Source organism: Adiantum capillus-veneris, chromosome 18 (assembly GCF_014529385.1).
Source record: "Adiantum capillus-veneris isolate H3 chromosome 18, ASM1452938v2, whole genome shotgun sequence".
In the NCBI taxonomy this organism is placed as follows: Eukaryota; Viridiplantae; Streptophyta; class Polypodiopsida; order Polypodiales; family Pteridaceae; genus Adiantum; species Adiantum capillus-veneris.
Window position 1 is genome coordinate 98,970,965 of NC_140948.1, and position 25,942 is coordinate 98,996,906.

At 42.5% G+C, this 25,942-nt stretch overlaps 1 protein-coding gene across 1 annotated transcript; it reads left to right on the plus strand.

The window, feature by feature from the left end:
• The first annotated feature begins 1,223 nt into the window (after positions 1-1,223).
• Positions 1,224-3,736, plus strand: LOC147436077 (uncharacterized). The gene is made up of 5 exons (XM_086488975.1): positions 1,224-2,347; positions 2,434-2,502; positions 3,204-3,222; positions 3,286-3,328; positions 3,528-3,736. The coding sequence occupies exons 1-5, from the start codon at positions 2,342-2,344 to the stop codon at positions 3,667-3,669; spliced, it is 279 nt and encodes a 92-aa protein (XP_086345101.1). The 5' UTR covers positions 1,224-2,341; the 3' UTR covers positions 3,670-3,736.
• Positions 3,737-25,942: the final 22,206 nt, after the last annotated feature.

The window sequence follows — 25,942 nt, forward strand, 5'->3', positions numbered from 1 at the left end:
TCAGATGAGGAGGCAGAAGAGGAAAAAAGACAGATAGCCTTAGCACAAGGTCCCCTCCGGCCTCCGCTCGGCTAGCTTTGCAGTTGGTCAGCCATGGCTTAGTCTTGAGCACATGGAGGGGCAACCGTGAGGATCGACAAAGAAGAGGGAGACGCGTGTAACATTCAAGGCGGGAGCTGCATTGAGTGGACACCAAGTAGTGTGCTGGCTGGCCGTGGAGGTCAAGCCCTAGCTCTTCTCTGCCTCCGGCCATCAAAAAAGTGCAATCCAAGTGGGCTCACGCCCCTTTCTTCAGCGCGGCTGGCCGGTGTTGCGGCACCTATGTGCTCATTACAAGAACGGCTGAGAGAGGCCAACAAGTCTTCCGAGCGGGGGGGAGGGTTGGGAGGAGAATTGGCGGGTCCGAAGGAAGAACGTCTCAGAGCGCCTTCACATAGACCTGATAGCGATGTTTTTAAATTAAAAAATGCAGTCATATAGGCCTCCACCACCACATACGATGCACACCTTGGAAGCACCTCTATTATAGAGGGTCTTTGAACCACCCTCTACATTTTGGAAGGCCTTCTAAATTGGAAATGACCTGCTAGCACAAGTCAACTAGATCCTTTTACCTCCTATCAAAAGTTTTTTGTTTTGGTCCTCATTTGGCAGCTCCAATGGGAGCCCACCTATCTACTTGCTAGGAGATCACCTATGGGAATGTACAACCTTCAAAAAGGTTTCCAATTGGGAAGGCCTATGTGCAGGCGCTCTCAGCTGCAGCAAACCATTTCTCGCCACGCTGCCTTGTCACTATATGGCACGACTTTATGGCTTAGAGGGGATCTAGGGCCCAAATTGCGGGAGGGGGGGGGGCGAGGCGGCTTTAATCTCAACTGTCGGATCATGCAGTGAACTGGGCGTGAACGAGGGTGAACTAAAGTGGGTGAGGGTGAACTAGGGGCGGGTAAACTAAGGTGTGATCATGTGCCATGCCAACATGGGCAACGACACACGCTAACGTGGTGATAAAGCATTCGTGTAGCAACCGAGAGGTCTCGAGTTCGACCCACATCTCGCGAGGCGAGTGAACTAGGGAGTGAACTCGGGGTGCCATTTTTGCCCCTAGTTCACCCCCTAGTTCACTGCGTCGATGGACGGCTGAGATTGTATTACGATTCCCGAATCTCCCCCCTGGCTGGAGCCGTGCCATATAGTGACGAGAGCCACACTGCCTGGACGCCCAGTGCAGCTTTCCTAAGGGCGGATCTGCACGGGAGGGGGTGGAACCCCAGCCCGCAGTCGTCAGCAAACGAATAATGGGAAGCTTAACTATGCCGAAATCGGCAGAGTTAGTAAACAAGCCCGCTACCCCCGCCTCGTCTGGACAAAAGGTTCATTCGCGCTGGCAGCAGCTATCCGAGGGTGACAAACTTGCTGACCAGTGGCGGGGGTTCCACCCCGGCCATGCGGATGCGCCCTGAAGTCTCACTCTTAAGAAGGTTCCAGAAACTGTGAAGGTTCTAGAGACACTGGCATTCTCGCACATGGAGGCTGCGTCAGTGCGTTTGCATCGGGTAGGCTATGGGAAGCGAGAGCTACAGTTACGTCACAGGAGCCCCTCTCCTCCTCATCGCAGAGAGAGATGGCTCTATTCCAGATTTCCCTCCTGAAAATGCCCGTCACAAGCACAGTCGCCGCTTGCGCTCCAAATATATATTGTCCCCTTACAACCACCACCGGCGCTCCAGGTCTGATTGTCGCTCACCTTCTGCATGACCAAATGAGCGAGATCGAGACCGAGAATTTCAGGTGGACCGGCCTCTGTAATACGGGTAGTCACATGACCGTTCTCGATCAAGCTACCGCCCCCGGTCTAGATCCGGTGCCCGAGGACATTGCTACTCTCCGTCGTTTTCAGGGTCGTGCTCTCGCTCAAACTCACCTCCTTGGCATCATACAGCTGGACGGAAAGAAAAATTTAAGGGCCCTTGTTTCCAAATTTGTTGATGTGATGGTCTCATAGCAGCGTAACAATGGAGAGCTTGATTCACTTGCAGAAATGGAGGAAGGCTTGATGAGGAAGCTTGGAATCCTTGTGAGCTTTGATTCGACCAAGGGAAAACATGTTACTGATGTGATTGTGTATGCAGTAAAGTTGCTTCTAATCGGCAGCCTTGGCAATATATGAACTGGAAGTGTGGCTTCAACAAACCGCTGCCAGCAGAAAGAAACAGATGAATCTCGTCTTTTGTTTGCTTCTGCTGCACATATTTTATGAGTTTACTGGCTACATGTTCTATTGTCACAGAGTTGAAGATTGAAGCTCCTGGAGAGCTCTTCTTTTCAGCTATCTTTTATGCAAGTGAGGCTCAATGTTACAGTTATGGTTTGTAAATAGATATGCTTATTAACTTTCAATTAACAAAGACTCTGTCCTCTATTTTGTAGAGAATTCGACATCTACTCAAGTTGTACGTGCTGAGAGGTCCTGGTTCCTTTTTCTGTAAGTTATGGTTGGTAAGTTTTTTTGTTGATCTCTCTCTCCGGTGGCTCATGTGCGCTAAGTCAGTGACATATAACAACTGTCAACGGATAAATAAGAAGTGCAAAAAGGATGTTGGGTTGACTGTAAAGGAGTTGCTGAGGTGGGGCAAAGGATGTTTCGGAGCATTGGCTTTGATGACAAGTAGGTGGATAGCTAGAATATGACGAGTTTTGGATTTGATGGCAAGTTAGGAGACAAGAGCTCATACTCATTTGAGTAGCTCTGTGCTAATGGGAGTTCTATGAGGATCTATTTTAATTGCTGGTTGCCATCTTTCATGTCCATTTCTGCGTGTAGGAGTATTAGTGACAGGTATAGCTCAATTACTGCAAACCTGGAGTCATTTTTGCTTTATTAAGTTTTTCCACAGATGACTTGTTATTGGAAAGGTTTTGGCTTGGTGATGTACAAGTTGGCAAATATTACTGCAAGCTATGACTCTTATTTTGTTGTATGCTTTTGTCACCATATAAGAAATTTGAATGCGGATTTTCAATTTGTTGATTTGCATCTTACTGTGTTCTCCGTTTGAGAACCTCTTGTTGCTCTTTGTAAATATGCAATAAAACTCTGAATGCAGATTTTCAGTCCGTTAAATTTGCATTTTATTATGTAATGGGTTTTGTTTTCCTCAGCAAAAAATTTATGAAGAAAGTACTTCATTTGTGTGCAGAAGTTCCCAAAGAATACTGGTAAAGGCAGTACATTAATTTTGTGCAAAAAAGCTGGGGCCATTTCAAACTGCAACGTGTGAGAAGCTGAAATGTGGATGAAGTATGAGGACAAGGATAGGATGAGGTGAAATGGATATGTGAGAATAGAGATGTTATTAATTACTTATGCGAATGAGTGAGAGGCACAAATCAGAATTTTGGTGCGATGGAAATTTATCGATAAAAGTGTGTTCTTGCTGCTCACTGTTTGGTAGAGATGAGATCTGCATGGTAGGAAGAGCTGAGAAATAGATGGTGTTCCACAAACTTTGCTTGAAATGCAGTTTTGTTGGGTTGGAGGTTCAATTGATTGACGCAGAAAAGTTGGCGTTTGGAGAAAAAGTTCAGCTCGGAACTTCTCGACCTTCATTTCCCACGCGCTTCAAAAACCTTGCTTTGATATTCTTTGTCAGCGTTGCCCTTTGAATTAGCGGGCAGGCCATGGCAATTGTAGTTCACAATGCTTGCAACCCTGTGCTTGTCACTTATCTTTTTCTGTTTGTCTGCCTCTGCCTCCATGTTCACCATGCCATCTTTTTCTGCTAACATTGTATCCTCTTGACTGCTAGTGAGCAACTCTTAGAAAACAGGAGAGGTCCTTGTTTGGAGAGAGAGCAGGAGAGGTCCTTGTTTGGAGAGAGAGAGAGAGAGAGAGAGAGAGAGAGAGAGAGAGGCGCATTGGTTTTGGGTTTGTCCATATGTGCAGCCAATGTGGATGGCAGTTTGTTGTTTGTTGTTTAGAGTGAGCATCCATGATGGGTTTGTGAGTTGCATGGCTTTTGCGAGTTTTGGGATCCACACCTTTTTATAGGGCTTGCTGATAGATCTAGTCTTCTTGATGGCTCCCTTAGGATACGACCAGGCACTGGACAAATGATCCCATATGTAGGTCACGAGTTGGAGTTTTGCCAGTGAGACCCAGTTTTCACTTAGCATCATGTTTTGGACCATGTGGAAGCTGGGTCTCACTTAGCATCACGTTTTGGACCATGTGGAAGACTTGATGTGATGACATTCTGGCCTCGTAGTCCTCCCAAGCCATATGGATAGAGCACATCAAATCTACGTACGGATTCAGTGCAATAGAAGTGGACATTGCTCTACAAAGGCTACAGGTATAATGTTCACCATATCATGGATAGAAACGACAAAAGTATGAAGGTGTCATGAAGTCATTTGTATCTATGTTACATGACCTTTACATGTGATGATAAAAGGGTGCTAATGACACTAAATCATCTATGGCATGTATATTTGGCATGCAATCGAGGACGTTTGGAATTTTAAGAGAGAGTATGTCATTAGGCTATTTTGTTTCTTTCCCTTGATTTTATTTGATTTTTGGGACTCTCTTTTTGAAGTCACAAATGGCTGGACATTGTGTGGCCAATGTGAAATGGTCGATGGGCGAGAGTTTCACTCGTAGTTGGGAAGGGCAGGTCGCCACGAGATGGTCGGCATTGAAATCCCTTGATTTTATTTGATTTTTGGGACTCTCTTTTTGAAGTCACAAATGGTTGGACATTGTGTGGCCAATGTGAAATGGCTGATGGGCGAGAGTTTCACTCGTTGGGAAGGGCAGGTCGCCACGAGATGGTCGGCATTGAAATCCGAAGAGCAAAAGGGTGTCTAGGCTCAGCTCAAAGTTATCTAAGCCTTTCTACTTGACAACTCAGCTAGGGATGCCCATTTTGAGAGCGGGGGTTGCCTTTCTTCTTCATTGTGAACTACACAATGTGCAGGAGTAGTGTGTTTTGCTCTTACAACTTTATTGCAAAGCTTGCTTTCTCCCTTGTCTTATGTAGCCCCAATGATTCTGCTCTCGTGCACCTCTCCCTCTTTGAATACAGGAACGTGATGCCTTGCTCAAGGGCTTTTTATCTGTATGTACAATTGTGTGGATTCGTGCACGATTGTTGAGGCAAGAGCCTCTTGCACAAGTATTGGGTTTGCTTATTGCTAATCCTCCGTAGGTATAGGTGAACTTGGAGAGATTGCACTCGAGAAGTTTCGTCCAAATCAAAGGGCAAGTAGTCCTATAGGTACGGAGCTCGAGGGCTTGATACGAATGCGATTGGCATGTGAAACGGAGCTCGAAATAGGAAATTACAACATGTTGTGTAGTTTTGCAAGTTTAGGGTTTTGACCCTAAATTGATCCTTAATACCCCTAGCAGCTTCAGGGAAGCTAAAGGATCACTGTACAAGTGATCTAGTGCATTTTTGGGCGAAAAACAGAGAATTCAGCGTGTTGCAGATTCTTGCTAGGTTTGGGAAAGTGCTCAAATGTGCCAAGAGAGTCACCTTCTGCGTGGGGATTTTGTCCTGTGAAGTCTTCGGTTGTGGTTATGCTGCCAAAATTGGGCTAGAGGAGGTCATTTTCAGCATGGTAAAAGGACAGCTTGTAGGAATTTGTAGGTTGTCTCCCAAGTTTAACAAGAATAAAGAAATACCGAAAGGGGTGCAAGTCTTTGGGGCCTACAGGGTGTTGTTGTCTGCTTGGAAGCACTCTAGCTGTCAAGTCGTGCTTTTGTTTATCCTCGGTATCATAAGGTTTAACAATGTAACAGTTAGTGGGATTCTTCAGTCGGCTCCTCCAAGACGGATCAACCTTGATGCGTCTTTCTTCACACATGGGCAAGATCGTCAATTCTTTTCCGTTGGGACTATATGTCCACATCACGTGCATTATGAACCCCCATCGTGATTGTCACAAACTGGTGACGTGGCTAGCCACGTACACACACAGACCCGGATTATGCATCGAGACAGGCTGACACATGGCAATGTACGAACCTCCTAAATTTGCGACGCATTTTGCGTTGACACGTAGCAATTGTACGGACCCTTTTTCTACGTTGAGGTGCTGATGTGGCATTTCGTACAGATTTTCGTAAAAAGCGCTTCTTGAGTTTTTATGGCAGCTTTTGGTACAATTGCTTTTGGAGATTATAAGCTTTTAAATTTAGAGATTTTGGGGCTCTGCTTTTGGGTATCCCTCCTACTTATAAATAAGCAAGCAGGGCTTCACTTCTCAAATCATCTGGATGCAGAGTCTAAGAGTGAGCACCTACCCCCTCTCTTGTACTTTGAACACAGATTAATACAAAAGGAAATACCGAAAGGGATGCCAGTCTTTGGGGCCAATACCTCTTGGCACAGAACTATGCCGGGCCGTGTCGACCTTTTTGTGAATTGTGAACTATTTTGAAGTGAATCTCTACTACTCTGTGTTGTGGTAGAATCTTGACTTGGGGTGTCCAAGTTTGTTACAGTGGTATCAGAGCGCATACGATTTCTCTTTTACCGGAAAATCCGATCCTTTTCTCACGGCACTTATGGATTCCAACACAAAATCAGTCGACTTCTTTTGCATTTGCGAATGCATGAGATCATGGAGAAGATTCTCATGAGCAATCAGAGGAAGAGTATGACCCACTTCGGCTTTATTGAAGAGATGGAACGTCGACAACTGGTTGACGAGGCAACAAAGCAGATGATTAAAATTGCGAAGGATCCAGAATTTGCAAAATTTTTGACTCAGCAATCCCTTGGAGAAGTACACACCCAGTGGCAGAAGGCCAGAGAACCACCCATCAAACAGGCCATCAAGAAACCTCCTTCTCCGGGGATGTTTACAAAGCAAGAATTACAAGAGCTGGTTCAAACACAGATTAGTCGGCTTCTGGACGCAAACAACAAATCCAAAAAGCATCAAAAAAAGCATAAGAAAGGATTGACTTTCCGAGTTATTTGGGTCGTCAATCTTCTTTTGCATCGGTGAGATAGCAAAAGAAGCGTGTATGATTCGAACGACTACCCAGTTCTTCTTCTTCGTCTTCTTTTGACAGTTCTTCTAGCTCTTCTGATTCGAGCAAAGAAGACAAAAAAGGTAAAAAGCGAAGCAAAAAGCAAAGCTTCGGAAAGGGCAAGAAAAAGGCAAAGAAGCCTAAATTTCGCCCGGTTTTTGAGAGTTCTACAGAGGACTCATCCTCAGACAGTTCAGACTCTGACGATTACATGATTTATGCAAAGAAGAAGCACTTTTAAAAAGCCAACCAATATGACTTCCTCGAAGATAAAAGCAAGAAAGTAAGAGAATTCAAAGAAGGTGGACAATCAATTAAGTTTGACTCTTTTTCTCGATTCTGAGATGCTCCGAGGGCTTTGGCCTTCATACAACAGTTTGACATAGCTTTCTCTGGAGGGTATTACGCTAAGCACTCCAAGATTCGGAGGGCTGTATCTTTCTTCAAGGGAAATGCTCGAACATGGTGGTCCACCCTTCTACTGAGAAAGGAAGCCCCACTTAAATGGTTGAAATTCAAAAGGCTTTTTATTTCTTCTTGGTTGACTCGGGAGTACGAACGAGATATACGAATTGCTTGGAATCATCTTCGGATGACCAAGGGAGATTCTCTGGACGCTTATTGCGAGAGATTTTGGATCTCTTTTCTACCAGCCTCTTCATTTAAGGTGGTCTCGTTTCAAGAATAGATTGAGCGGTTTTGTTGCGGATTTCCTACAGAGATCCGAGACTACTGCTTGGAACAAAAATCAAATTCTATTCAAGAATTGATGGGTCATGCGAAACGGGGTTTTGCGATACATTCATGCAATTTGACCTACCCCACTGATGAGATCTTGACTCAGAGAACCCAACAAACTTCTAATAATGAAAGTAGAAAGAGAAAGAGGTCCCAAGAAAAGAAAGACAAGGATTCACGATCCCGGCTCACTCTTCGACAGAAGGCCAACTACATCAATGAGGGGAAGTGTTTCCCTAAAAAGACACACCAAGAATAGAATGAAGACAGGCCAGAGAGTTCGAGAGCAACTGAGGAACGTGGCAAAAAAGGCAAGATGAAAGTAAGACTGATTCTAGATTGCATGGGTACTGACCCAAGCACAATTGATGAAAGTACAGAACTTTGCTGAGCTTGGGGCAAAGTGAAAGATCAAGAAGTCCTGATTTTCTTTGATGGAAGAGCCAAGGCCAACTTCATTTCACCTGAATTGACGGCGCGGCTCGAGATTACCTGATCGGATGGGACCACAAGCAAAGACTTACACCTGTCATTGGCAAACTTTGGTTGCATTGTCAGGGGTATTTCGGGCACGAGGACTCTTACATAATGCCCTTGGAAGGTTGTGATGTCCTCCTTGGAGTCCCTTGGTACCATAAGAACAACGTCGTGGTCGATTAAATCATCATCAAGAACAGATTTTCGATTCCGAGGATCGATGATATTCTTGACAGATTACAGGGACCCTCTTGTTTCAACACGATCGATTTGAAAAGCGAATATCATCAGATCCGAATTGCGCCAGGAGATGTCTACAAGACAGCTTTTCGGACGAGCTTTGGTTTATATGAATTTTTGGTGATGCCTTTTGGCCTTACCAATGCTCCAACGACTTTTAACCGAATGATGGATAGGATTTTTAGAGAGTACAGATCTTTTGTTGGCACTTTCTTTGATGACATTATAGTCTTCTCCAAGGATGAGGCAGGACACATACATCATCTGCTACGCGTCTTTCAGGCATTGCGAGATCACAAGTTACCGATCAATGCAAAGAAGAGTTAATTTTTCTTACCGGAGACACTTTCTGGGACACATCGTCTCAGCAGCAAGAGTACAGATGGACCCAGCCAAGATTGAGACTATACGTGATTGGCCCGATTTGAAGAATGTCCATGAAGTTAGAAGCTTCTTGGGCTTATGTTCTTAGTACCGGCGGTTCATGAGAAAGTTTGCAAAGGTTGCTTTCTCTTTGCATATTTTGACACAGAGAGGAGTCCCTTTCTCGTGGGGACCAATAGAGGTGACTTCCTTTCAGACTTTGAAAGAGAAATTGACTACGGGACCAGTTTTGGCTTTTTCGGAATTGCAAAAGCCATTCAAAGTATATTGTGATGCTTGTGATCGAAGTCTAGGTGCGGTAATGCAAGAAGGCCATGTCATTGCCTATGAGAGCCAATTGTTTTCAAGGCCGGAATTGACATCACAGATTTATGAGAGAGAGCTTTTGGCGGTTATCCATGCTCTTACTCTAGTGGCGACATTACCTACTCGGAGCCGATTTTATGCTCTTCACTGATCATCAAAGTTTATGCTACTTTTGGTCACCGAAGCAGCTTTCGGAAAAGCAAATGCGATGGGCTAACATCTTGTCACAATTTCACTTTCAGATTGTCCATGTACAAGGACAAAAGCACTTGGTGGAAGATGCTTTGTCTCGGAATCCGTTAGTCTTGGCTATTTTCGCGATTCATCATAGAAGCTTCGAGGACATGGTCGATTAGTACGCCAAAGATCGAGATTTTATAGATGTATTGAGTCGAATAAAGAATGGGAAGCTAGTAGCGGGATATTCCATACGGGATGGCTATTTAATGAAGAAAATGATGTTGTGCATTACACAGCAGTTGAGGAAAAAGGTTCTAACCGAATGCCACTGTCCACCATTTACGGGTCACTGCGTCATTGAAACCACCTTGAAAAGTGTGGAGCGTTACTTCTTTTGGCCAAGACTCAAGAAGGATGTGGACGACTTTGTACGTGCAGTTGCTTGGTATGCTAGAAGGTCAAGTTTGACATGCATAAAGAACAAGGATTGTTACAGCCTTTACCCATTCCCACTCGCCCCTGGGAAAGTATTGCAATGGATTTCATTTTTGATCTCCCAAAGACATAGAGTCGGCACGATGGTATCTAAATTGTTATTGACAGATTTACCAAGCAAGCTCATTTCATTCCAGTGAAGAAAACAGTCAAGCTGGATCATTTAGCAAGAATGTTCATTGCCCAGATATTTAGATTACATGGCATGCCTGAGAAAATCGTCTCTGACAGAGATCTACGATTCACGAGTTTGTTTTGGAAGGCTATTTGAAAGAACGTTGGCACACAGTTGCAGTTCTCGTCATCTTTCCACCCGCAGACAGATGGGCAATCTGAGATTGCAAATTTAGTCGTACTAGATTTACATTTCTAATCAAAAGGCTCAATGGAATTTTTTTTTGCCCTTGGTGGAATTTTCCACCCTTCCTAAGCACGAAAGATAAGATTTTTGAAGCTGACCAGTACACGAGGAACTTGGACACTGCTTCTGCGAAGGTCAGGGAGGCTTTAACAAAATCTCAGGAAAGACTCAAGAACGTAGCAGATCAACACGGTTGCAATTTAAAATTGAAGGAAGACGATTGGGTGCTCTTTCGATTTGAGAAGACACGACTGAGAAAGAAAAAGGGAAAGGAGCGACTTTTTCCAAAGCTTGCATGAGATACTATGGACCTTTTCAGATAAAAGAAAAGATAAATGATGTCTCCTTTAGACTGAAGCTGCCCGATACTTGGAGAATTCACAATGCTTTTCATGCGAGTCTCTTGAAGCCTTTTAAAGGCGATGTGCCCGATGATGGGGAGCCAGATGAGCAACCTGAAGTGGAGGAAAATAAGGAGATACTCGTTCCACAATAGATATTGGCACATAAAGATAAAAAGATTAAAGGTAAAGTGATAGGCGGTTCTTGGTTAAATTCAAGAACTATCCTGCATTGCATGCGAAGTGGATGCAGAAGGAGGACCTAGCAGATACTCCTCAGATTGTGGAACTTTACCTAGAAGCATTCGGTAAAGCATAGTCTACTCCGATAGAACCCCAATTTCAGCATGGGTGAATCTAGTGCAGCGGGCATGCAACAAGAGGGGATTCACTCCGCTCCTTTTTCAACAAATTATCCGGATTTTTGATAGAGAGTCACTGATGTCTCTTTGGGTTTCAGGGATATTGCTGTGTTGACAGTATTTTGCTGTACGACTTTATGAACTGGAATTCCCGAAAATGAAAATATTATTGACTGATTTGTACTTGACTTGTTTGAGTGCAGGAACTGAAAGACGAAATGACTATAGCATTTCGGTCTCATAAATCTCTATAGACATGATTGCAATATGGATTAGTTACTCGGGCATCTGTGAGGTCCTGACTGATCTAGATGCGATTGCTAAATACGTTGCCGATTAATCATGGTCTAAGATTTGGAATGAATTTGAATGTGAATTATCATGTGATGTCCTGTGATGTCAAGTGATGTCCTGTGATGTGACTGTTGATTGGTACATGTGCTAGATGTGTTGTGCCTCTAGTGCGTTGGTACTAACAATCGGTGTCTGCTAAGATAGTTTATGGATTTTGTTTGTTTTCCATGCATAATCGAGGGTGATTACCATTCTTTGAAGAGGGGGTATGTCACAAACAGGTGACGTGGCTACCCTCAGACACACACACAGACCCAGATTATGTGTTGACAGGCTGACACGTGGCAGTGTACGAACTCCGAAATTTGCGGTGCATTTTGTGTTGACATGTGGCAAATGTACGGACCCGTTTTTTACGCTGATGTGCTGACGTGGCATTTTGTACAGATCTTTGTAAAAAGCGTTGGCTGAATTTTTATGGCAGCTTTTGGTACAATTGCTTATAAGCTTTTAAATTTAGAGATTTTGGGGCTCTGCTTTTGGGCATCCCTTGCACTTATAAATAAGCAAGCAGGGCTTCACTTCTAAGAGCATATGGACGCAGAGTCTGAGAGTGAGCACCTACCCACTCTCTTGTATTTTGAACAATGATTAATACAAAAAGAAATATCTAAAGGGGCCCCAGTCTTTGGGACCAATTGCTCTTGGCACAGAACTACGCCGGGCAATGTCGACCTTATTGTGAATTGTGAACTATTTTGAAGTGAATCTTTGTTGTGTCGCTGTAGAATCTTGACTTGGAGTGTCGAAGTCTGTTACAGTGGTTCCTTTTAAATTCTTTGTACAAACCACCTTGATGATTACATAGCTTGCACATTGTTAGCCCTCGTTTGTACTTACTCTGGGTGAGAGGCCATTGAGCATCTACAGAGGCCTCTTATGTACATAGAATATAGCAGAGAGAGAGAGAGAGAGAGAGAGAGAGAGAGAGAGAGAGAGAGAGAGAGAGAGAGAGAGAGAGAGAGAGAGAATGAAATGAAATGTTATTAAAAGTCTTCAAAAGGCCAAAATGACCTATGAGACCAAACTGGTACAATCCTGATAAATTTGATACAATGTCAGGGTACAAAGTAAAATGAACGGAAATAAGATAAAGTCTAAATGGCTACTATCTTGAATCTAAGCAGCTTAGAGCTGTGTAGCACTATAAAGTGTGTGACGACAAAACAGTGGGTAGTACAATCTCAGTGTATCAACACCAACGTCTGAGGATGTCTACCCTTGGGCACTGTCTGAGGATGTATTGCATCAGTTCTTGTAGAATCTTGTTTGTAATGGGAGGGCATCACGTGCCAACGAAAAAGAATAGATTGAACAACTTAAAGCACTTCGAATAACAACGAAACTGAAAGAGATGCACGACACACGAGTTGTGGAGTGGCGGAGTTCCATTGTAAGAGAGCGCTGGCCCCAAACCCTAGTGCCCCTTTTGGTATTTCTTTATATTGCTTCAACTCAGTACAAGAGATGGCGCTGCTCGACTTTGCTCTACTATGCTCTTGCTCCTATAAGGTTAGCCAGAGAAGAGAGGCCACTCTTAAATTTAAAGGCCCAAGACCTTGAAAAGCAGTTTACAATGAAAATCTTCGAGTCAAAAAAGAATCTGGTCCAAAAGCTAGCATTAGAAGTGCTAACGCATAACATGGAATATCTGTAGAGTCTGCCACATTAGCAACCATCGTGATTTGTCGAATGTCCGTACTGCTGCCACATCATCAATTTTTTCACGTAATGTTTTTGTGTGTGTGCGTGCGTGTTTTTTTAAAAAAATTTAACCCTAGTCACTTGGGCCCCATCGAACAAGGTCCCATAAGTAAGGAGAATTTTAAATCATCTTTTAAAGTGGTTAGGCCACTCGGTGAGGATTTGTAAGCTAGTGAGAACAACTTTATCTTCTGTTTCTACTTCTTCTAGGGTTTAGGCCCCTCCCTCGGGACTTGCAGGTCGGCTAGGGTCCGTCAAGTCTTTAGTGGCCTGACACGTCAGCAGTTTGTGACATCTCCCCTTCTTGAAAGAAGAGTAATTGTCCGCGATTAGCGTATATCTACAAAAAAACTCAAGGAAGCTCAAAAAATTTCAAGGGTCATTCCGAGGGTCAATCAGTTTTGTTATACAAGATGGGAGCTCTTGACATTCCGGTGCAACAAAATTAGCCATCACATCCATATCGTGTTGATCTTGAACGGGTGTCTCGATGCACTAAAATTACATACCTAAGCAATCTCACCCAATGAGGAATATTTATTAGTTGACACATCATAATGTAACATGCTCACATATGCATGTTACAAGACACAACGCCCCCAAGACAGACGGTCTGCGGTATGAAGCTACTCAACGACTACCTTGTCACTCCCCCCACAAATAACCTAAATAGGTCTAGGCCATGACGTCTTAGAGGACTGACACAACCAACCGCTCCACTGTTGGCTGCGTCGCTTGGAGGTTTCAAGCATGCAACTAAACTGTAATGATAATAGCGTATGAACTTTGAGAGTAGCGGAATTAGGAAATTAGATGAAGCACTTTTGTGAGATTACTTTGTGAGCATAGCGGGTGAACTTAATTGATGGTAGCAACATAAACATGGTACTTAGTTAACTTGGCATGAACAATACTTTTGCAAGAGAGAGAGTTTAGAGAACATGACAGTAGTTGAGGACCGGATTCATATGAAGCCGGCGGTCCCCCCTCCAATAGGCATTTGTATTATAGTTTCTTCCATCAAGAGAGACTTGGTACAATACAATCTTTGTGTTCCTTGTGACCTAGGTGATGCAATGAAGATGGAAAGTTTCGTGCATCACAAGCATAACATAAACTTTCTAGAAAGCATTAACTATCCCAAGCCTCAGTCCCAAGGCCTCAAATACCTTCGAAGGTGGAGAGAGCTAGCAGGGAATGAGGATAGGGAAGAGGAAGAAGAAACATTCCATAGGAGAAAGAAATAGTTCCTCACTTATCATCACTCTCCTTGCTAGCATACATAATAGCATAGTAATGAAGATGGAGAAGATGGCAAGCTTAAGAATTGAAGCATGGCTCTTGGTTGGATTTGCATTCCATAGCCAAGAGTGTTGGTGTAGGCTCTCACTTCTCACAAGCTTGGATAAGGAGGTGGAGTTCCTCAACTTTCACCAAGTGAGAATGGTCCACAAAATGAGTGTGTGTGTGGTGTATATCCCCCTAGCACCCCCCTTGCTTGCTTGGGGCGAGTTGCAACTTTTCCACGTGCTGCAAGCTCATTGGACCCCTCTCCCCCTAGCCAATCACATATAGTATGCAGTCAAGTACATGGGTAGTCTTTTGACAAGTGTCGTCCTTACCCCTTAGAGAGAGAGAGAGAGCTTGAAAATATCTAGATATATGTTGGATGGAACTAGAATCTCATTGGACCCCTCTTTAGCCCAACCAATAGCATTCAAGCACACCATGTGGTTAAGCTTAGTGAGAGTCTGACATGTGTTCCATGTGCCCTTTTAGAAAAGGGGTGCCCTTTGGGTGAGTGGAAGGTTAGGTCAAAGATTCCCTTAACTTTGGGACTTTCATGCATAGGAAGCTTCTCAAGTAACTTCCTCATTAAATTTGTAGGGTCTCTTTTTGACTCAAGCACCTTACCCCCCATGCATAGGAAGCTTCTCAGGCACCTTCCTCATTAAGTATGACAAGTACCTCAAGTACCTTATTCATCAAGCATGACAAGCACCTTAGGTGGAGTCCCCACCTCAAGCTCAGCCCTAGCTTGCCTATGGTCAAAGGCAAGTTTAGGTCGGGCTCCCACCTCAAGCTCAGCCCTAGCTTGCCGAAGGTCAAAGGTAAGTTTACGTTGGGTTCCCACCTCAAGCTCAACCCTAGCTTGCCTAAGGTCAAAGGACTTTTAATACTAACCATTGGAGGTCTTTAATGAAGCTACCCCTATTGAGATGTAAACAAATCTCCTTTTGGTCCCCTGTTGAGGTAAGTCTAGAAGCGCTTATTGCACATTGCTCTTTGATAGACCATCTCCTTTTGGACCCCTATTGAGATGTAACCATCTCTTCTTTTTGGTCCCGTGTTGAGATAGGTCTAGAAGCACATGTCTCTATTCTAACTTTTCTTCTCGTTTATTCTCCCACATTAAATGATCAGTTTAATATGAGAAAAGTTAGATATTATATTTTATGACATTACCTCTTTCTTGAAATCATAGTCGTCCTCGACTATGAGGTAGAGAAGATAAAGCCTAGTCATTAGTCCATGTTTCTTAGCGGGTAGAGGATCCCTTTTTACCCTATGACATCATTCCAAGATGGATGACTAGTCCATTTGGTGCTTGGGAGATGTAGCTGTCGCAAGCATGTCTGCTCTTTAGTCCATATCATACTTCCAAAGTAGAGTGACAAGTTCTACTTGGTGTTTGGGAGACGTCGTCACCACATACATGATTCTAAGCATGCATACTTTCAAATTTGTGCACAATAAAAAGAGAACTAGTCTTATAAGACAAAAACATTTTTCATTTAAAATGCATTTTCATTTGCTTACTCTATTGCAACATCGTAAGCATTAACAAGGTTCATATTATCCTTAAGCTAGGTTCCTTGCATCCATTTAGCATCTTTAAAAGGATAATTCTTTAACTTAATAAGATATCAGCAGATAATCTTACCGTTTCTTAATACCTTGTCTTCATGTCATAGGATGGACTTAGATTGAAGTACTTCTTCTTGATCTTCGATTTTTGGATGGTTTGCAACTATTGCTTCTTTTGATGGCGCTCCTTTGTAAAGCTTACGTAGGTTCTCATGGAAAACATTGTGCATGAGCCAATGGTTGGGCAACTTCAATTGATAAACCATCTCATTGACTGGCTTAAGAATTTTAAGGACCATAGTATCTTTTTCCTAGTTTAGCATCATACTCTTGGTGGTCCGTAGGACTCTTGCCCGTAGTATGCCTTAGATTAGCCTTGAGGAACTTTAGCAAGAACCAGTCATTTTCCTTAAAGGCTAAGGCTGTTCTGTGCTTATTAGCAGCATCCCTTTTTGCCTTTCCTGTGAGATGGATATAACCCCTTTAATCTTTAGAAAATATTCTTATAGGTCTCCGCTATATTCATCAGCAATGAAGATCTTCCCATGTAATTTAAGTAGTAAGGGACTTTTGGATCTTCCTTCTTTAACCTCAAACGGTACTTTCCCCATAGAAGTATGTACAATATCATTGTACGCATACTCTATAAGAGGTAGGTACTTCTATCATCATGAGAACATTGATCTACTTCCATGACATAGGCTTTTAGTAGATCAAGAATTGTTAGATTAATTATTTCACTTTGGTCAACCGTTTGTGGATGATAGACCGAAATAGAAATTTAACCTACTTTCTAGATTCTCAAAGAGACCCTTCTAGAAATCACTGGTCATTCTAGGATCTTTGTCCGACACTATGGGTGTTGGAAATCCATGATGCTTGAAAATTTGAGATTTGAAGGGGGTTGCCATTTGATGTGCCTTAATAGTCTTTTTGACAGGCATAGAGTGTGTTTTCTTGTTAAGCCTATCGAGACTGAAACAATCCAAGTTGCTTCCCTCGATCAAATTTCAACTTTTGGTATACCACGCATTTTGAAACATACTCTTGTATGTTTACTGTTCATGGTAGACCAACATAAATACATTTCTACTCCTCGAAGAGTAGGCTATGGAATCCCTCTTTGCCACGCATAAGGAGAAGTATGGGATTCATACATGACTTTCTTATTGTATGGGTGATTAACACATAGCCTATTGCCGTTTGGAAGATAGCCATCCTTCAAGGTGAATGGTTCTTTCTTCTTCCCTATTGTAAAGGCTGTAATTACGTACTTAAAGTCTTGGTCAGTAGCATACTCATCTATCATAAAAGATAGATCATTGTGAGTTGCTATAAACACCACTTGATTGTGCTTGTTAGCAATGTGAGCAATATGAAATTTAAATTGTAAAAGAAAATTTGTCCACCTCATTTGTTTGTTGGAGAACTTGGTTTGTGTCATGAAGTTCTTGAGGCTTTGTGATCCATTCATATGATGAATGGAGTCCCCAAGAGAAAGTGTTTCCTCGTGTTTAGGGCATATAGAATAGCTAGTAGCTCTTTTTCGTATTTGCACAATACTCACTTATCGAAGTTGAGTCTTTGACTCTCATATGCTATGGCATGCCCTTCTTGAAGCAAAATAGCTCCAAGGCAATTCATACAAGCATCACATTGGACCTCAAATGGCTTTGAGAGATCTAGTAATGTGAGCACACGTTGAGAGATAAGATTCTCCTTAAGCTTCTTCAAAATCTTTTTGCACTTTTGTAGTCCATGAATACTTAACATTATTTTTTGTTAAGTCATGTAATGGGCTTGCTATTAGCGAGAATTTTTTTAATGAAGCATCTATAGTATGCACACATACCTATGAAGCTTTGTACCTCCTATAGATTCCTTGGATTAGGCCATCTTTTTATTACCTCTAACTTTGTTGCATCCATACGGGTGCCATCTTTAGAGATAATGTGACATAAGTATTGAATCTCTTGTAGGAAAAAATCACTTTTCTTTTGATTAATGAAAAGCTTATTCTCTCTCACAACTTGAAAGATTACCTGGAGGTGTCGCTTGTACTCCTCAAGAGAATTTGAATGGCCTGAAGATTTTTGTCCATCATGAGTTTGAATGCGTCTGGAGCATTTTTCAGGACAAAACTTGTAAATTATCAAATAGATCTTCTACGTGCGGCACGCGAAATCGATTTTTGATAGTGATCTTATTTAGTGCTCTATAGTCGACACACATGTGATATGTGTCGTCTTTCTTTTGCACTAAAAACAATGGTGAACAAAATGGAGGAGAGCTAGACCTCACCATCCCCTTTTTCACCAATTCATGCACTTGCCTCATGATCTCCTCTTGTTGAGCTTGTGAAACTCGATAAGGAGGCTTGTTAGGCGGTGAGCTTCTTGGATAGGAGCTCAATTGCATGGTCATCATCCCTCTTTTTGGAGGTAGCTCACTAGGGATGTCATCAGTGAAAACATCTTGGAATTCATTTTAGACAACTCTAATTCCTCTTGATTCCCTTTATTGCAGGGATATGATGTTCCCCAAATCATTTACATCTATATACATGCTCTCTTCCCTGTAGGTGAAGTAGATTCTCCTTTTAGGGAGCTTCATGTTGGAAGCCATGCGGTTAAACCATGGTGCCCCAACGATAACATTCTCATGTTTGAGAGTAGAGATGAAGAAATCCTTTTTGTCCACATAGCTTTGGACATGAAGCTTTAATTTTCCAATTAAGAAATTAATTGAGACGTCTTGTCCCTTGATAGCTCCATTGGCTTTCAATGCATCTTCCATCTCGTGGGCTTGTATGTCTAGCTTAGTGGTCAACTTCGTGGATATAAAGTTGTGAGTTGAACGAGGGTCAAACAAAATAAAGGCATCATGCTCTTGCATCTTTCCCCAAGCATAGGAAAGGAGAAATCCTTGGCAATGAGCATCCTCTTTTGGAGCTTCAAACATAGAGGCTCTAGAAGTCTCATTGCGGGCAATTCTCTTGGGGCAAGGACGATAACCATGGCCTTGCTCCCCACACTTAAAACATTTGTGGTCCTTACTAAAAGCTTCTAGCTCTTTAGGAGAGAGTTTATATTTACCTTTGTAAACTCCCTTCTCCTTGGATTGATTGTTGTTGTTGTTGGAATAGCTTTGGTAAGATTTTTGGGCATTGGTTTTCCTCTTGGCATCACTTTTGTCTTTATTTCCCATGGACTTGACATTCCGTCTAGCCCCTTGTTGGAAATTGATACACAAAGCAACCATGGTGTGGTGGATTACTTCAGTGATAGAACTAGGCCGTTGAGAGTTGGCATACTCGGCCGTCTCTTTGGGTAATCCCACATGGAATTGTGGCTTTTGCTCGGCAAAGTCTATCTTTTGAAAGATAGTAGCCTTAAGATGTAAATCCCAAAACTTGTCCACATATTTGTGGATAGACTCATGAGAGAGAAGCTTTAAACTTCACCATTTGGTAAGCACTTTGTTCTTTACATCACTTGCAAGGAATTGCTTCATGATGGAAACTTGTAGAGTTTTCCATGTCTTTGGGGCTTCACCATTGCCACGAAGGCTAGCCCACCATTGACGAGCCGATTTTTGAAAGTGCAGAGCTACATGGCATAGCTTGGAGGACTCCGTGAAGCCCTCGTCTCCAAAGGCCCATCAAATTGTTGGATGAAGGCCAATACTTTGTCAGTAGCACCAAAGATGCCATCATAGGTGAGAAAAGACATACTCTTTCCTCCCTCTTTGAGCTTCTTGAGCTTTTGTGACCTTCGCCATGCAGGGTAAGATTTGCGATGTCCTCCCCTCTTATATTCTCTAGGATAATAGCCATAGCTTTCATCGGTAGAGGAGGAAGGTGAAGAAGGAGAAGAGGGTGACCTCTTTCTTGCCCTTTTCTTCCTTCGTTTCCTCTCTTCCTTTTTGAAGTGACGAGGAGAAGGACTATGGGTTAACCGTTTCCTCTTGGGAGGATTTGGCGATCGTTTAATTCGCCTTCTTCGTGGAGCCACATCTTCAGAGGAGTTTAGGGATTCATTACTTTCTTGATCTTTGGATTCCTCCTCTAGTATGGGAGAGAGTCTTCTTTTGGGGGTCTCATCAAGAGGCCTCCCAAGCTCTCTCTCCTCTTGGAGAGGAAAGAAAATCCCATAAGCACGAAGTTGTTAACTTCGGCTTGCAAAGTGGGGTTGGCCATAGCTTGTTGCAACCTAGTGACAAGATAATTAACAAACATGGGGGCATCATCATTAGCACCTTCATGTGCAAAATCAAAGCTATCAATGTTTATTCTACTCTCTTGATTATTGTCAGCCATGTTAATTAAACTTATGTGTTTACTTAGTGTATGCTTTGACAATTCAAAACATTAGTTGCTACTCCTCTTAGCCTTTGAAAATAGGCACTTAAGTATCTACACCCACGGCTCGAATTGGTTAATTATAGAGAGTTGTGGAGTGAGTCTAACATAGCGAAGTTGCCAAGGGATAGCTCCTTTCGGACTTCTTATAGCTCAATAAAGGTAAAGCTGTAGGCAAGCCTAAAAAGACTCCATTATTAAGACCAAAGCTCTCGAGGTGTGCACCATATCCCACATAGTAGGCCCAAGAAAACCGATAATAGATCCCAGTCCCATTTACCCTAATATAATTAACAAAATCAACCATTAATAGGCTACTTAAGGACCTCTCTTCTTAAGCAAGAAAGAGAAACCAAATGCTCTGATACCAATGTAATGGAAATGGCCTATGAACTTTGAGAGTAGCAGAATTAGGAAACTAGAGGGGCACTTTTGTGAGATTACTTTGTGAGCATAGGAACTTAATTGATGGTAGCAACATAAACATGGTACTTAGTTACCTTGGCATGAACAATACTTTTGCAAGAGAGAGAGAGTTTAGGGAACATGACAATAGTTGAGGATTGGATTCATATGGAGCCGGCGGTCCCCCCTCCAATAGGCATTTGTATTATAGTTTCTCCCATCAAAAGAGACTTGGTACAATACAGTTTTGTGTTCCTTGTGACCTAGGTGATGCAATGAAGATGGAAAGCTTCATGCATCACAAGCATAACTACTTTATAGAAAGCATTAACTATCCCAAGCCTCAGTCCCAAGGCCTCAAACACATTCGAAGGTGGAGAGAGCTAGCGGGGAATGAGGATAGGGAAGAGGAAGAAGAAACATTCCATAGGAGAAATAAATAGTTCCTCATTTATCATCACTCTTCTTGCTAGCATACAAAACAACATAGTAATGAAGATGGAGAAGATGTAAAGCTTAAGCATTGAAGCATGGCTCTTGGTTGGATTTGCATTCCATAGCCAAGAGTGTTGGTGTAGGTTCTCACTTCTCACAAGCTTGGATAAGGAGGTGAAGTTCCTCAACTTTCACCAAGTGAGAATGGTCCACAAAATGAGTGTGTGTGTGGTGTATATCCCCCTAGCATCCCCCTTGCTTGCTTGGGGCGAGTTACAAATTTTCCACGTGCTGCAAGCTCATTGGACCCCTCTTCCCTAGCCAATCACATGCAACATGCAGTCAAGTACATGGGTAGTCTTTTGAAAAGTGTCCTCCTTACCCCTTAGAGAGAGAGAGAGAGCTTGAAAATATCTAAATATTTGTTGGATGGAACTAGAGGCTCATTGGACCCCTCTTTAGCCTAGCATTCAAGCACACCATGTGGTTAAGCTTAGTGAGAGTCTGACATGTGTCCCATGTGTCCTTTTAGAAAAGGGGTGCCCTTTGGGTGAGTGGAAGGTTAGGTCAAAGATTCCCCTAACTTTGAGACTCTCATGCATAGGAAGCTTCTCAAGCAACTTCCTCATTAAGTTTGTAGGGTCTCTTTTTGACTCAAGCACCTTATCCCCCATGCATAGGAAGCTTCTCAAGCAACTTTCTCATTAAGTTTGTAGGGTCGCTTTTTGACTCAAGCACCTTACCCCCCATGCATAGGAAGCTTCTCAATCACCTTCCTCATTAAGTATGACAAGTACCTCAAGTACCTTAGTCATCAAGCATGACAAGCACCTTAGATGGAGTTCCCACCTCAAGCTCAGCCCTAGCTTGCCTAAGGTCAAAGGCAAGTTTAGGTCGGGTTCCCACCTCAAGGTCAGCCCTAGCTTGCCTAAGGTCAAAGGTAAGTTTAGTTGGGTTCCCACCTCAAGCTGCCCTAGCTTGCCTAAGGTCAAAGGACTTTTAACACTAACCATTGGAGGTATTTAATGAAGCTAACCCTAAGGTCTTTTAAGCTCCATTAGATGCACATTGCTCTTTGATAGACTACCTCCTTTTGGATCCCTATTGAGATGTAAACATATCTCCTCTTGGTCCCCTGCTGAGGTATGTCTAGAAGCGCTTACTGCACATTGCTCTTTGATAGACCATCTCCTTTTGGACCCCTATTGAGATGTAACCATCTCTCCTTTTGGTCCTATGTTGAGATAGGTCTAGAAGCACATGTCTCTATTCTAACTCTTGTTCCCGTTTATTCTCCCACATTAAATGATCAGTTTAATATGAGAAAATCATTTGGTAGAGTTAGATATTATATTTAAGGACAAAAATTTCCCCTGACATTCCGTCTACGTCGTTCAAATGTATTCAAGCACACAACGATACGCTCCCCATACATCTCATCTGTGTCGTTCTGAGGTTTTCAAGCATACAACGAAAGGCTCCATAGACATCTTGCTTGCCTTGGTCTGAGGTTCATACATTATCAGATATTTACTCCACCTAGGAGTAAATCACTTGTCATTGAAACCGATATTAAAACCAGAGTCAAACAATCCAAATCGGCACCAAGATAGGTACAAAACAAATACCATCCATTTCAAACAAATTCCAAACAGGATCACCATACAATTTTTCAAACAAGTTATCAAAAAAAATCAAAAAACTGCTCAAAAATCAAACTGCAAAAGCCATTAGGAGAAAGTTGGACTCACTTTTGGGCCCTGTAAGAAGTGCCACGTCGGCTTAGAGAGAGAAAATGAAAATGTTAAATTGTGCATTTTATGTGATACTTTTTTGCGCAACAAAAAGCCAAAATGACATTCTTTGGTAGGTAGCCGCCGTCTTTATCATTCTTATCTTTCGTTCTCTTGTTAGGAATCCAACTAACTGTATGACTAATGATTTGAAATGCCAACTTACAAGCGTTCCCTCCAGAAACATAAGCCACATGAACTCTATCAACTCTAAACTTGAGAATATGGTCTTCCCTCCCAAAACCTGAGATATTTCATGAGTTTCGAGTCTCCGTCTTTTTCTCTATCAACTCTAGGAATGGAGAACGCTTCTTTTCCTGATGAAAATACCAATTTGAACTTGCAATCCTCAGCCCCTTCATCTTTAACACTTACCCAAAGAAAGAACACACATCATCTTCATGTTGATGTATTTGCAAGAGTACGCACCGTTGCAAAAACGTAGGAGGGAGTCTTTCTTATCTCAACGGGAGAAAGAACTTAGAAGGACAAACAAGGAAAATCATTTGGATTTGTGGACCGATGGGTCTATTTATCCAAAGGATCCTACAACAAATGCGCCACCTCCCTTTGCTAATATCACTAACCGTTACATTTCACAGGCGATGGCAAGGATGGGCTATTGGGATACACCGAACATTTGGAAATGAGAGGATTGAATGCAGAAAGGCAAAGAAACTTCCTGGCGATGGAGAACATTTAGCTGAAGAAACTTAATGAAGCATGCTCTCAAAAGATTTCATCAAACAAAGAGACAATCCAAGTCCTTGAGAAGAAGATCACAAGTTTATGAGAGAAAGGCACCGTGCTTGGTAGTCGGAAAAGAAAACGAGATCTGTGCAACATTGAGAACATGAAGATTGGTAGTGGTGGCCTGAAAAAACGAATACGAGCTTTAAGGTAACTCGAAGTTTGTTTCTGCTTTTGTATCTTCAATGTGCTTCAGTAAGAAATGGATACACTTTCCTATACATGATCATAACGCATGGTGCTTTTTTGGAAGGTCTTTACTGCATCCAAACTCGAACGGTGCAGGCTTCAATGCCGGAGTGCATTACAGCCGTCTAGCTCCAAAAGAAGTAGTTGAAGAGATGATAACCCAGAAAAAATTTCATAAGTTGAATGGGAGATGCTTTACCTCCTTCATGAACGAGAATCAGCTGGAACCAATGGAAGTGCAAGCAATACTTGATGAGAGTGGCATATCGCAGATGGGATACAGGGAACTCTTCAAAGCATTAGCTAAAAAGTCTCAAAATAAACTACAAAGAGGATCATTGCTGCCAAAGCCATCACATGTAAAGACTGCTCGCCGGCATGTAAACGATGAGGTGTTTGAGAAACTTGGGTCACCATTCCATATTGAAGCAACGTTCTTAGGCAAGGGCGGCACAGAGGTACAGTTTAACGAGCACAACAACCTCTTCGTTGATCTCGAAGCGTTGCAAAGGTATGTAGTTCACTTCTTTGACATCAGTCGAGAGGAGTGAGGTGGGGTTCTCAAGTTTGTTTTGAAGCTTGACGAGTGCGAGGTCCTGAAGAACAAGAAGCTGGAGAGAGTCACCATTACCCTCATGACAGAGCTCTGTATCCATCAATAACGAAAGAGGATCCACGATACTTCAACATGCAATCCAAAAACAACATTCTAACTCTATGATCATTTCGGGTATACTTCGTTCACTCTATGATAACAAAAATATTGATTATTTGGTTGTTGATTTTGTGTTTTTGTTTTTCACTGCAGGTTGATAAGGAAAATTTTGAAATCCTTGATTGGGTTTTTAGTCAAACCTAAATTCCTTCTATCATCAGTGAACAAAGAAACGGAGCCGTTCTTTCAGTGGAAGGATTTGGTGACTATACAGTGGAATGGCACATGGCAGGTGACTTAAAGACTCTTAAGTGTATGTACAACATAACACATGGAGCAGCTGTGGCAAATTCATGCTTATATTGCATGGCTAATGCACAATCTCTTGATTGTGTGCAATGGAATAGAGCTCCCAACAGACATCTTCAAGATAAAACTTTTAGACCAGTGCTTGATATTCCTCTGAGTAGAGTTCACATCTGTACACTTCATGTACTCTGTCGAATAATTGAAAAGGTGGTTCATTTGTACATATGTTTTGCATGGACATTAAAGCCAGAGAGTGAGTCGAAAAGAGTGATCAAAGCATTAGAGGGAGTGCTTTTAGACATTGGTTTGCATGGAGGCAATGTCAAAATCTAAGAGGACCCTAAGATGTCTCAAATTCGTTACGAGGTACCTAGGAAAGCATCAATAGGCGGCGTGAAGGCAAGAAGGTTTCTTGGGTTTAGCCTCAAAGATTCAGATAGAGAAGAAAGGCGAAACCTGCTCAACAAATGGAAACAGTTACATAAAGTGGTTAAAGACAATGCTGGTGGTGGGGCAATCCAAAATCACAAGGCGAACGTGTGGAAATCACTAGATAAAATTTTCCACTACATTGAGCAACATTCTTGGGACCAAAGTAAGTTCACATCATTTCAAGCAGCCTTGCTGGATTGGAAAAAGACTTACCTTACAGGGTGGGGTGGGAAACATATCACACATTACATGGTGGGTTAGCATTCTACGTATACAAAACAAAATTTTAAATTGTACTATACTGACCATTTTGTTTTATTTCAATGCAGCACATACTGTTCAACCATGGTCCATATTTTGCCAAGACATACGGCTCACTATCAATATGGTCCACACAAGGCATGGAAAAAACCCACTACATGGCAAGAACATGTTATTTTAAGCACACTAGACATGGGGGAGGAAAGGAGAAGGCCAATAGTCTATTAGAGTTACACCAATGGACTTATAGACGACTAATTCATAGAGCAAGGCAGAAGGAACTTCTTAAGAGTTCAGAAATTACACTGCCTTTACAACACATCCGCAAAGAGAAGAAACAGATGGCTTGGGGAGCTTCAAATGCGGAGGAGCACCATGCAAGGTGGCGCAATCATGAGTCAGGAGCGGGAGAAGATGGACCTGAACCCGTCGTTTTATCCTCTTTGATGCACCTCCTTCTTCCTCACTTTGTACCTCTTCGATGTGCAAGCT